Genomic DNA, 12,276 nt, shown 5'->3' with positions numbered 1-12,276 from the left:
CACAGACTAGTCGACTAGTCGACTAGTAAAACCACTAGTCGACACTGTGCTTAGTAGTCGACTAGTCGTTTTAGCAAAAAAAAAAAAATTTTTTTTTTTTTTTTTTTTTTTAATATCTTTAAGAAAGAACATACATGGACTATCATATCCCATATCCCCCACAAAGAACATCAAAACACAACAAAACAAAACAAGAAAACTGCATAAAATACACAATAATCCAAGAACAAACAAGACTATTGGACAAACAACCAAACAAAAACAATGCATTCAAAGTAAATACATAGATCTTGCCCTGTTGGCAGCTAGGAAATGCATAGCTTTAAATTGGAAAGCATCCAATCCCCCAGCTGTAGTTCACTGGTGGAATGAACTCTCAAGCTACCATACGTTGGATAACATTTACTACAAGAAATTTACTACAAGAATCAGATTCTTAGACATCCCCAAAATATGGCAACCACATACAGAGTTTGACTTTAAGAACTTTTTACCCCAGTGTCATTAGGCTTATCAGGATAGGAGCTGAATGCATTGTTTTTGTTTGGTTGTTTGTCCAATAGTCTTGTTTGTTCTTGGATTATTGTGTATCTTATGCAGTTTTCTTGTTTTGTTTTGTTGTGTTTTGATGTTCTTTGTGGGGGATATGGGATATGATAGTCCATGTATGTCGTGTAAATACCTCATGTTCTTTCTTAAAGATTAAAAAAAAAAATTATTTATTTTTTTTTTATTAAAAATAAATTAAAAACGGTTAGTCGACTAGTCGACTACCTTTAGGGACGACTAGTCGACTAGTAAAATTCACTAGTCGTGAATGCCCTACTGTGGGGACACCTCTGTATAATGTCAGTCTACTAAAAAGGAAGTTATGAGAGCCACTCACTTTCCTCCAGGCTGAGTGAGAACAGTCTGGAGGGTCTCCTCTGTTCCCGCTCTGCTGAGTTTGACCTCTACTCCTGCTGGGCCCAGGAGATGGCCCTTACTCAGAACCTGAGCACAACATAACACAGGTATTTCATGTTTGACCTCTACTCCTGCTGGGCCCAGGAGATGGCCCTTACTCAGAACCTGAGCACAACATAACACAGGTATTTCATGATGACTTCAATTCATTGCTGGTGTGACACTTTTCCCAAGATAATCTCCAAGAGGAGGTTGTTATTACTACTGAACGGGGGCACAACAAAATATTTAACACACGTGCAGAATAGGGGTGGGACAAAATATCGATACTCACGGTATCGCGATATTTCCACTTACGATACGTTATCGATACACTAACTGGGTTTCCATCCACCTCTGGATATTCGCATTTACCCAAAATGCGAATATAAACTTGAATGGAAACACCAGAAATTCGAATAAAGGTCGAAATATCGCATAAAAGTTTTTACGCTTGGAGGGGGTGGATTTATCAGCGTATCGACACTAGGAAGATGCAAACTTTTGCAATGGAAACAGATTTTGCGAATTAACGATGACGTACCGTGTGAAATGGTGCTGGACGACAACTTCCCAAAACTCCTTACTGCGTTTACGTTCCCAGACACGCGGACGGCGGCGACGTGGTCCCCCAGCCCCAGCTTCTTCCCACAGTATCCTCATCATTGCCTGCCTTCTTTCGCGTCTCTGCATCAGGATGTTGATGTAAATTGCTAACGTTGATAATGCCGTTATGAGAGTCCTCCCAAAAGCCGGTTGTTGTTAGTATCATGTCGCTCTTATGACGTCATCCCATCGCGCCCCCTTCTTCTTCGGGTGTCTTTTGCATTTCCCCCTCCACTTTTCCGAGAAGCGCCACCTACTGCTCAACCTGCCGACTCCCAAAACTCGCTAAACAAAACTGAATGGAAACATGCATAAATTCGCATTTTATTTTGCGGATTTTCACAAATTCGCTTGAATTATGCGATACATTTGGATGGAAACCCAGTTACTGGCACCAAGTATCGATATGTTTATTTAAAAAAAAAAAAAAAAAAAAAAAAAAAAAAAAAAAATTAATAAACAGGCTAAAATATTATGCTGTGTGTGGTAGTTCAAACATAGTTTCAAGTTGACGTTTATTTATGTTTGTAGTTGAAGCTACTCCCCTCGGGCAGGCGGTTCCGAGTCCCGCGGTGTCGGCTAAATAGGACAAAGAACTCCTTCGTGCCCCATGCCATCACCCTCCTCAATAAGCAGGGGGGGGGGGGGGGGGGGGCAGATAAATGAACTCTGGAGATAGCCCGCATTATAAATGGGTTGGGGGGGAGGGGGGGAGTTTATTCAAATGTCCCTATGCGTTTTAATTCTCAGGTGGGTGTACCTCTGTTCCCCACTGTGATTTTTAATTCATTTTTTAATTCGTAGGTGGATTCCAGGATGAAATGATTTTACATATTGCCCCCTACATTTCTAGTTTCATGTCTGGCCCACATCCTTTTTCTACTGTAAGTTTAAGTCTGTTGTGTACATGTGTCTTTCATGTTTTTTTTATCTTTGTATTTGTATTTGTATTTTTGCATCCATGTTGGCACTGTTGCACATTACAACAAATTTCTGTGAAAGCAGACAATAAAACGAACTTGAAACAAAAACATAAATACTGTAGGCTACATGAATGGAAATGTTTGATCATTAATATCTACTTTTAGAAATTATATAGGTAGGTAGGTTATATAGGTTTTCTTGTTTTAATAATAATAATAAAAATACTTAATGTGTAACTTTTCCTCCGTGGTATTGAAAATGGTATGAGTGAGTGAGTGAACTCTGAGAGAGTTCATGTCAATTCTGCTAATAAATACATAATACCTGCTTCTTGCCTTTTAGGGGTATTTTTTTCTCTTCAGTTACACAGGTATCGTGATGTATCGTCTTCCAATATATCGATTATCGCAGTATCGTGATAATATCGTTATCGAGGGCCAAGTATCGTGACGATATCGTATCGTGAGCTACTCAGCGATTCCCACCCCTAGTGCAGACACACACACACACACACACACACACATCTCACCGTTCCCGAGACAGAAAAGCCAGTGAAGACAAAGTTGATGTCTTCTTCCTTTGTACAGATGTCATTGACTCCATCCACATGAAGGTCAACACTGGTAGGCTCTGGTGAGAGAAACCAGTAAAAGAACAAACTCAGAATTCAGACAGGAATAGGCAAACAATCAAGTAACGTTACGTAGCTAGCTAATGTAATTTGCTATACTTTAGTAACATTATGTAGCTAGCTAATGCAAGTTGCTATACTTTAGTAACAGATTGTCTCTCTCCAACTTTTCATACTGTCACATACAGCTAATGGTACTAGTTATACATTGTGAGAGCTTAAGATACTCTTACCAAAACTCCATCCAAGTGGAGGCTCAATCTTCAATAGAAAGTCTCCCTGTGTTGAAGAGACAAGTCTGTAGATTACCACCAATGTCAATGAATAGAATTGACAGTACAGTACACAAATGAGTGATTCACATACCTTGTCATATAGAGGGATCATGAAGTAGCCATTGATTGGAGCACAATCTGTCTGATATTTCAATGAACCTTGCTTGGTGTACAATTTAATCTGTGCAAAGAGTTAACAACATATATTAGTAGTTCATAAATGACAATTAAACCATGATTTCTGTGTGTTCAGACAGTTTCTGGTAGGTGACGTGACTTTGGATTATGGATTAAGGTCAAAGTGCCGAATGTGTGTTCTTCGTCTTCTATTAAGGAACAAAGCAGTCTGGCTGAGTTTTAAACTCGGCTAATTGACCAAAAGCCTAATCCCATTAGGTGTGTGAAGGACTAGTGGCTTGCTTCCCTCATCAGCATTGGCAGCACATTTAGGGATTGAAGAGACCCCTGCTAATTTATACAGTCTTAAAATTGGCCTATTCTGCACACAGATAACATTCAAATTACGCTAGCCAACTGACAGATAGCTAACGGAAACGTCAGACATGTAAGCTATTAACTACTGGCAGGATAGAGCAACCTGTCCTGTCATGTAGTTAATATTTGTTAGCTCAAACAGCATCGTAACAACTGATCAGATTAGCCAGCAGCCGAAAGCTAATGTTAGCTTCGACTAGCTTGATAGCTACTGTGGTCATTTCATTCAAACTGTCATTCAGCCAGACCACCAGTCTCCGCGGGGTCATCCCTATGTTCCCCGGGGTCTCCGCCTACCATACCAGGGTAAACTAGCTGTCATGGTTAGCGGTTAGCTAGCTAGCTAGCTAGCTGGGACGTTTGCACTCTCACCTCGATCAGAGAGTAATTGATTTCAACATCAGATTTCACAAATCCTCCACATGCCACCACTATGTCCTCCGAAGACACGACCATGACCTGGCAGCAGATGACACCGAACAAGAACCAGATCAGCCCCATGTCTGCCCGGACCGTAACTCCAAGCATTTTGCCTGCCGATTAACCGAGTAAAAGCCAAATGTCCAAACGCACGCACGCTGCCTCCGGTTCCGTATCAGCCACTATCAGCTGAGCATCACTGAGCACCAGGCTCTCTGGTGACGCGTTTTTTTCAACAACTTTATTATCACTCATTCACATACAGGACAATACAAAACAGTACAGTACAGGGAGTGTTTGAGCTGATATACATACAAAACGATACTTTATAACGTAAAAAGGTGCAAAGAAATAAAATAAATACAACTTAAAAATCAAATTACGAGGTTGGGTCTAGGTAGTCTGGGCACCTTTCACCCCGCTTTTTGTCATGGGGGCGTAAACCACGGAACCAGAATGAACACCGGAAGGAAGTGGGCCAAAAAACGTCTTTGTTGCCGTTAGCTTGACGTCTCTTTCCTCGATTAATTGTCTGATGCAAAGCTTCTGTATTGGTTTAAAAGATGTGAGATTGTGAATGTTTCTACAAGAACTTCTTCAAAAACTTCGTTCGGTACGTCCATCTTTTGTTTTGTTGTTTGCCGTTCTGATACGTTGTGTCTAATTGTCAAGTTAACGTAAAAGTTGACGAGCTATATCAGCTGTTACTTCCTGTCTAGGGCGGGCTCTAGGCCGGAACCAGGCAGGCAAATGTCCTGCCTATGGCCAAAAGTGTAAAGTGTGTTCAAGAAAAAATCACTTTGGTCGCATGTGCAGAGCAAATAAACCAAATGAAAGCTATTGGAAAAAGGAGAGGAGTGTTAATGACATTGAACAAGAAGAAAGTGAAATGTTCATTGGAGCTCTTGAGTCAAAGGAAGAGAGGAAAGAAAAAAAATCAGAATGCATGTTATGGGGGTGTAACGTACAGACTGCCTGCATAGTTGCATTCGCCGGATGTAGATGAGACAGTCTGTATACCATATCAAAGCAGTTCGTATGGTAGGAGAAACGTCTTCTCACATGACCCGGTGTACATACTGAGGCGTGACATACCACTGCACAAATGTCCTGATTGAAGCATGTTTCTTGCTTTCAGGGCATCATAGCACTGATTCCAGCATTTCTTCTCATTGGGCTATCATGGAATTTAAAGATGCTTTACATGGGCTTGGCGTCAGCAGCGACCTCTTTTGGCTCGGAGGTGACATAGAGTTCATGACAAACAAAATAAAAACTAAAGGAACACTGACAGGTTTTGTATATTTATTTGTTCATGCAAATAAGCACACCATGTGGGGGAGGGGGAAAACCTGGCTAACTTTTAACAGCTAAAAAAAAAAGTAACAGCATCCCAAAGTAATTCTAATATAATAAGTTATAACTGAGTGGTAGTAATGGTGGGAAGAGAAATATGGTTACAGTTTAGTAGTGTGAAAGGCATTAGTTGTTCTAAGATGCAACCTGAGAAGAACACAAAATGATATATTGGTGTAAAGATAACATAACAAATGAACATAGAGGTACACCAAATATATTAATGGAGTTATGAAAGAAAGAATACTCTAGTGTTATTAATACATTTAAAGTGCATACAAATGTATGGACAGTGTGTACAGAAAAACTGAATCCTTTTCAGAAAGGTATTTCAAACAACTCCAGTGGTTATCATAATAAAAGTCATTGGAACGAAAAGATGATACATACAGTAGGAAAAGAAGACTGCAAAACATTTGACAAGCAATGGTTATTTTGGTCCCAAAAAAAAATGTCGTCTTCTTAGTTTTACTATATGAATTGTAAATTAAGGCAAGCTGTCATCTGATTGTCAAGCAGTCAGACAGTCCGATGTCACTGGGTCCATAGACTCTCCAAGTTGTAGTGTTTTTACAATAAAAACAGAACACATTTGAATCCATTGAATATATTGTTGGTTTCATTTATCTCCGGTCCAGATGTCTAGTAAACTTTAAGTATTAAGCAGCCATAGTATGTGTGTTTACTGGGCGTTGATATCAGGCCCTTGTCTTATACGTGTGTGTAAGAGTCTGGAAGCGGGTGTGCCAGGAACACCGCTTCATTGTAGTTGTTGGAGAAGCTGGTATGGTAGCTGGAGCTGCTGCGTGCCTGGGACTGCGACTGGGGACCAGGGGATCTGACCGCTGACAGCCTCTGGGCCTGGCACAGCTTCTGGATCAGGAAACGCTTGTCGCGCCCCTCCTGGGCAACAGACATACATAGATGGGAACAGATTCCACTTACACATTGCCTTTGCTGATAACTCGAATGAAGATTACACACGATGAATACATAGGAAATAGGTAGACCAGAAAAATGCAGAATAGATATGACACCATAAAAAAAAACTTTGGAAAATTACTGAGGATTTTTTTTTTTCTTGTGTAAACTCACCATGGCTAGCTGCTCCCTGAGATGGTTAATGACTCTCTTGTGGGCTCCAGCTAGTGCAATTACATAAAACATGGCCAAACTGTGGAGGACAATGGACATGAAGGGTACAATTGTCTGCACCAAAGAGTAGAAATAAGCCAAATAGCAAAGAGCAATTGTTGAATTATCAAAATGCTTTACATTCCAATTTCTTATCATCACCATAAATGCTGAGAAACAGAACAGTGATACAAAACCGCTTATTGACCGAAAACACTTACCATGTAATGACAAAGAAGGAGACAGCGAAGGCCTCTGAGGAGATGGCGAAGAGGAAGTTACGGATCCCAGTGGGCAGCTGGGATACCGTGATTGGCAGCACTTCCCAGGAGGTGTTGTAATTAACAAATGGTCCACAGGCCTTGGAACTGTTTATCCTGTGGAGTAGCGATGGCTGAATCAGTTTACACATCGAAGAACAGGTAAGCAGTAGCAATGACATTAGTAATAAAAATAATAATCTCCTTTCTGCATCTGTATGGTTGGATGGTGGGACTCAACAGCAAAACAGCAGCAGACGAATATGTACCACTGATGTTAATACTTCTACTGGAGTTTTAACATGGTCAATGGTAAATGGACTGCATTTATATAGCGCTTTTATCCAAAGCGCTTTACGATGTGCCTACATTCACCCATTCACACACCGAAGGCGGCCAGCTGCCACGCAGGGTGCTGGCACGGCCATCGGGAGCAATTTGGGGTTCAGTGTCTTGCCCAAGGACACTTCGACATGCGGACTGGAGGAGCCGGGGATCAAACCACCGACCTTCTGGTTGGTGGACGACGCGCTCTATCTCCTGAGCCACAGCTGCCCCATTAACAGTACATGACTGACTGTGCTACACTGACAGAGACAGGCACACACAGGCCAGAGCCAGGCTGATCAGCAGTGCATTACTCACTGTGCTACACTGACAGAGACAGGCACACAGGCCAGAGCCAGGCCGATCAGCAGCACAACCAGGAAGAAGAAGTTGGAGCTGGAGGCTCGGAACGGACGTGTGGCTGGACGGCAGTTATTAATCAGCGACACCTGGCAAAGGATCAGGAAGATAAATGAGTAAATATTAAGTATTAGCATCTCACCCCATACATACGTGTTTTTTGAATGCATTGTATTTTATAACACTATCGTAATGTTATAACTGATATATGGAAGAACAGGAGGATTATTTCCTTTAACTGGTCCATGCAATGTGGTCACTAGATGAGAAAGATGTAGGAACTAGAAGCAGATAATAGCTGTCAAGGGATTACTTTTGATTTTCATGATCAAAACTAAATATCTATTCACAAAATGAAATCAGATAATAAACTAGCCAAACTACAAATATTGGAAAACAATTTATGTTAGATGCCTTTTTGTGTCACCTTTTTGATGTAGAAGATGAAGTAGTATTTGATGGTGCAGATGACGGGCAGCAGGGGGCAGTAGAAGGTACCGATCCAGCAGATGGTCTGACCATAGACTATCTCCAGCACATTCTGAGGGATTGCAAACTCCTGCTGGCCCCACCACTTAACAAGGCCACAGTTACAGTGGTTCACTATCAGCCTGGGGAGGAAAGAGCAGTGCAAGGACTGTAAGATAGGACTGGAACAAACAGAACGAGAATGACTTCCAACTAGATGTTTCACCCGAGGAGAGGCAAATAAAATGGCCTGGGATAGAACAGAATAAAATGTAAGGTTATGATTACTCAACCAAAGCTGAACAAAATACTGGACAATATGTGTAGATACTCATACACTGAGAGATTACGTGTTCGTATGGTCCAACTCAAACATGAGTACACACTGATGGCTTGGTTAGAGCACTAGTAAAATACATCTTTAATGGGAGCTTCTATTGAGAAGATTAGGTCTTACTTTCTGGGAAACTCCACAAAGATGGTGACTGCAGCAATGATGATGAAGTCAAAGATGGTGAGTTTGTACATCTCCTGGCCCACACGGGTCTCCCAACACTGTGGGCAACAACAAGGGCAGAGTGGCACAAATTAAAAGTAGATACCACAAGGTTTGATTTCACCTGTCTAATAACCCTAGAATGTTTTTGGGGGATTTCTGAGGCACATTCCAAGATGGAAACAAGCTTTTAATCACAGAACAGCTACCGAATGTACAGTAGGGACAATATCCATACATTTGGTACTAAATAAGGTTTTGCATCTGCCGCATTCTTGCATCTGTCACAAAGGCTGCCATCCCTGACAGGAAATACTGAATAGATGTTCTGCTCGCCTGCTACACAATAGCATTTTTCTAAAGCTTAAAAAAATAAAATAAATAAATGACAATTGTGATGTCATCAGCCTTCCTGCCTGAGGCTATATAAGTGGTGGGAGTATAAGTATGGAGAAGAGGACATGGGTGAGTTAAGGGGAAAAGGTCGTTTCTCCAGAGTCTCCACCCTAGAAATCGAGCGCACGTAGCGTGCAAGATTTCTAGTTCTACAAATTCAAGGAGGCATAAATGGTCAAAATTCTCTAAATGCAGGAATAATAATAATAATAATAATAATAATAATAATAATAATAATAATAATAATAATAATAATAATAATAATAATACCGTAAATTCCGGACTATAAGCCGCGGCTTTTTTCCCGTTTTTTGGCCCCTGCGGCTTATATAACGGTGCGTCTTATCTATGGATTTTTTCAGAAAAAAAAAAAAAAAAAAAAAAAAATCTCTCTTTTTTAGCACTCTTTCTAACTATAAATCCACTTCTGTTTTAATTTCCTCTCTTGCCCTCTTTTCACCACACCGCGGACACTGTGTGCACTGTAAAAATAAACAACGGTGGTGTTGTGTTATGTTGTTTTGTTGAAATGTTGTAATACGGTAAATGGGAGCTTCCTCAAACAGCCATCTCTTCCCGACAATCCCCTCTGTGCGTGACCACTTACATATGGTAATTACGGTAAGCAAACGGCCACTCGGGCAACAACTCCCTCCCCCGACTACCAGGAGAAAATCACAAACTTCGGCGAATTCACACAAAGGAAGATCAAGGAATATTCACAACAAGACGAGCAGTAGAAGCAACACTCTCACTTACCATGGGGAAGGTACGCAGAAATTCACACGAGGCAGCTTTCAAGTTGAAAGCAGTCAATCTCGCATTAAAAGAGAGCAGCCGCCGATCAAACAGAGCAGCCGCGCGTAACCTGGGCAAAAGGGACTGTCCGTCCGGGGGAGAACTACTGAACAACTCCCTCCCGACTATCAGGAGAAAATCACAAACTTCGGCGAATTCACACAAAGGAAGATCACGGAATATTATAGGAGTGTGAAAACATCCACAATTACCAACGGGTTCCAAAACGCTGGACTGCTGCGGGATGAAGAGGATGACGCCACGGGGACTGCCCCCTAGTCCGATACCTCACGAGTCCGATACCTCACGAGTCCGACACCTCATGGTTTTGGGTTAGGGTCTGGGGGAGGTTAGGTTTAGGCGTGGGGGTGGGAGAGGTTAGGTTTTGGGTTAGGGTCTGGGGGATGTTAGGTTTAGGCGTGGGGGTGGGAGAGGTTAGGTTTTGGGTTAGGGTCTGGGGGAAGTTAGCCTCTTTTTTCGGACTCGTGAGGTGTCGGACTCGTGAGGTATCGGACTCGTGCCATGGCACCTGAAGGAGAGAGGAGAGTGGTTGACGAAGCCACCCTGAACCTGTTCGTTTCCGACACTGAAGATGAGGACTTTGGTGGTTTCAGTACGCAGGAAGAAGAGGAAGACGAGGAGTAGTGACTTGACTTCTCTGGTTACAGGTTTGCTGCACATATACGGTAGCCTATTGTTGTGTGATTTTGTCTGGGGATTAGTGACCTGACTTTTGTTTTGTTTTGTTGAAATGTTAATAAATGGGAGCTTCCCCAAACAGCGATCTCTTTCCCGACATTCCTCTCTGTGCACGAACCCTTTCATATGGTAATTAAACATCAAAACACCCGCGGCTTATAGTCCGGTGCGGCTTATAGAAGAAAAAAATAGTCAATTTTGGTCCCGCGGCTTATACACCGGTGCGTCTTATAGTCCGGAATTTACGGTAATAATAATCCTTAACACCTGAAAATGTGGCTGAAGAAAGGTGAAAAATAAATTTGTTGTAGAAATAGGGCTAAAACCGGTTTTGGTGCTGTCATCTATTAGTAGAAGAATTTAATGTAAGAATCAGTGATACACTGTATCAGAAGACCAGAGACACACTTACAGAGTACAGTCTGTGGTTATAACCACAGGCACAGGGCTCGTCTTTACACTGCGTGATCTGAGACCAGAGGGAGAAGAGCAAAACCCCGATACTGGTTAACCGCATGAACACACACCTGTGAAAGGAAGAAACAAAGAGACAAAAACAATGATTAAAGCAGGGCTTTGTTTGTTTTCCTCCCTCATTGCAACTCAACAATTCAGCCAAGATAGCCTCATATTACTGTTGACGTGCTTCAGACTACATGTGTTTGGGTCTGACTCTGGTAAAGTGGGAAAAACTGTAAAATTCCCCCAAACTATTGTATCTCTGAACTATCTCTTTAACGGTTAAAGAGATAGTTCAGAGATAGTTTAACCGTTAAAGAGATAGTTCAGAGATACAATAGTTTGGGGGAATTTTCATGTGTTCAGGTGCACTGTAAATTCTTTTTTTTTTTTTTTTTTTTTGCAATTCCATCGCGGGGCACACAGGGGGCGCCCGCGGGCCGTATGTGCCCATGTATGCTTTAACAAATCACACACATCTAGGCTATTCTATGTGATCTTTTGATAACTTGTGTATAACAAATGTCATATTTTGTCATATCATTCACTGGGCCTCCCCTGAAACTGCAGCCCCCACTATAAAAACACCCCTGGATTAGAGCCCATGTTTGAAAGATGCAAGGCCATTGATTCTCACTAACGTTACCACGATTTAGGTGAAGTGATTCTTCTGATGGTCAACTATGAGTGCAGGCTTGTGCTTGTGAACGAACTAATGATGGTGGGTATAACTGCAATTATTTGGTTTCTTTAAGTTGTGTAGCTCTTTTGTTATTGCTTGTTTTACTCACTTGAAGTAATAATTTATTCATTATTATTTGTATGCCTCCGCCGGCGATAGCAAGGCCGGAGGCATTATGTATCCGGGTTGTCCGTCCGTCCGTACGTCCATACCGATGTTCGTTAACGCGATATCTGAGGAACGCCTTGACGGACTTTCATCAAATTTGCCTCAAACATCGACTTAAGGCTGGCTCACACTACAGGATTTTCGGGGCCGATTTATGCCCGATTCACCCCTCCCGAGAATCGGAGGAGAAATCTGGCCTGGCAGCTTGCCAAGCTTGGTCGGGCCCGACTTTCGGCACCCGATTATCTTGTAGTGTGAGCTGTTTGCAGATCCAATCTTAACCCTCCCGATCTGCTCAAAGCCTCATCGGGGCCGTCCCGATCATATCAAACATGTTTGATATTTAGGACTGAAAATCTGCGCGAATACATCCATTC

General features: G+C 41.9%; 2 protein-coding genes across 3 annotated transcripts in view; both read right to left on the bottom strand.

Annotated features, from left to right (window-relative positions):
- Positions 1–4,416, bottom strand: part of nomo (nodal modulator) — a 39,968-nt gene extending 35,552 nt beyond the window's left edge. The window contains exons 1-5 of the mRNA XM_083655553.1: positions 4,249–4,416; positions 3,473–3,562; positions 3,340–3,385; positions 3,005–3,105; positions 887–993 (exon numbers count right to left, since the gene is read on the bottom strand). Coding sequence (XP_083511679.1) covers positions 887–993; positions 3,005–3,105; positions 3,340–3,385; positions 3,473–3,562; positions 4,249–4,404 — 500 coding nt within the window. The 5' untranslated portion in view covers positions 4,405–4,416. The remainder of the gene's footprint in view (positions 1–886; positions 994–3,004; positions 3,106–3,339; positions 3,386–3,472; positions 3,563–4,248) is intronic.
- Positions 4,417–5,629: 1,213 nt separating this feature from the next.
- The window catches only part of tmc7 (transmembrane channel like 7), an 18,933-nt gene continuing 12,286 nt past the window's right edge, over positions 5,630–12,276 (bottom strand). For both annotated transcript variants that reach the window (XM_083656002.1, XM_083656003.1), the window contains 7 exons: positions 11,003–11,117; positions 8,659–8,756; positions 8,161–8,344; positions 7,692–7,822; positions 7,008–7,163; positions 6,748–6,826; positions 5,630–6,555 (listed from right to left, as the gene is read on the bottom strand). In XM_083656002.1, the coding sequence (XP_083512128.1) occupies positions 6,364–6,555; positions 6,748–6,826; positions 7,008–7,163; positions 7,692–7,822; positions 8,161–8,344; positions 8,659–8,756; positions 11,003–11,117 (955 nt within the window). In that variant the 3' untranslated portion in view covers positions 5,630–6,363. The remainder of the gene's footprint in view (positions 6,556–6,747; positions 6,827–7,007; positions 7,164–7,691; positions 7,823–8,160; positions 8,345–8,658; positions 8,757–11,002; positions 11,118–12,276) is intronic.

This window comes from Poromitra crassiceps, assembly GCF_964638095.1.
Source record: "Poromitra crassiceps genome assembly, chromosome: 19".
Classification (NCBI taxonomy): Eukaryota; Metazoa; Chordata; class Actinopteri; order Beryciformes; family Melamphaidae; genus Poromitra; species Poromitra crassiceps.
The sequence above is the reverse complement of the archived record's forward strand: the minus strand, read 5'-3'. Positions and strand labels throughout refer to the sequence as shown.